The sequence below is a fragment of the Antrostomus carolinensis genome, unplaced genomic scaffold (genome assembly GCF_000700745.2).
Source record: "Antrostomus carolinensis isolate BGI_N321 unplaced genomic scaffold, ASM70074v2 scaffold5889, whole genome shotgun sequence".
Lineage (NCBI taxonomy): Eukaryota > Metazoa > Chordata > Aves > Caprimulgiformes > Caprimulgidae > Antrostomus > Antrostomus carolinensis.
Genome location: NW_010336300.1, coordinates 34,414 through 34,922, shown reverse-complemented (window position 1 = coordinate 34,922; position 509 = coordinate 34,414). Strand labels below are relative to the sequence as shown.

The 509-nt window shown below is 44.2% G+C and overlaps 1 protein-coding gene across 1 annotated transcript in view; it reads left to right on the top strand.

Moving 5' to 3' along the window:
* Positions 1 to 139: 139 nt before the first annotated feature.
* CCNE2 (cyclin E2) overlaps positions 140 to 509 on the top strand; it is a 12,297-nt gene continuing 11,927 nt past the window's right edge. Inside the window, exons 1-2 of the mRNA XM_010174780.1 lie at positions 140 to 153; positions 246 to 360. Coding sequence (XP_010173082.1) covers positions 140 to 153; positions 246 to 360 — 129 coding nt within the window. The remainder of the gene's footprint in view (positions 154 to 245; positions 361 to 509) is intronic.

The following is a 509-nucleotide window of genomic DNA, read 5'->3' as shown; positions in this document are numbered from 1 at the left end:
CAGTTCTGTAAGCCATGCCGCTCTTTGTGGTGTGTCTTAGGATGCGAAGCATGGGACTTGGTCCTAACTCTTTGAGGATACGTTAACTGGGCTCATGTTCTTCCTTTGATCCAGGTAGAGATCTTACAGCCCAAAGAAGATGTCAAGACGCAGGTAAGCTGTTACCATTGTAATACACCAAGCTATCTGTTTTCATCCAACAACTCCTGCTCTCCTGACATCTAATGTCTTTTTGTGCTTTGCAGTAGCCGTTTGCAAGCCAAGCAGCAGCAGCAGCCGCCGCTGTCATGTCAAGAAGAATCTCCACAAGAACTGCAGGCATCAGAACACCTCCAGAACAGAAAAAAGAGAACAGCAGAGGTTATAAATTTGGACAACTTAAAAATTTTAATAGTACTGAAAGTTCTACAGTACATTTGGATGGGACAATCTTTACTCTGTTGAGTTAGAAAGTGGGGTGGGGTAGCAACAGTTTGCTTTAGCTGTAGAGGTGGGTGTGCTTGTCATTG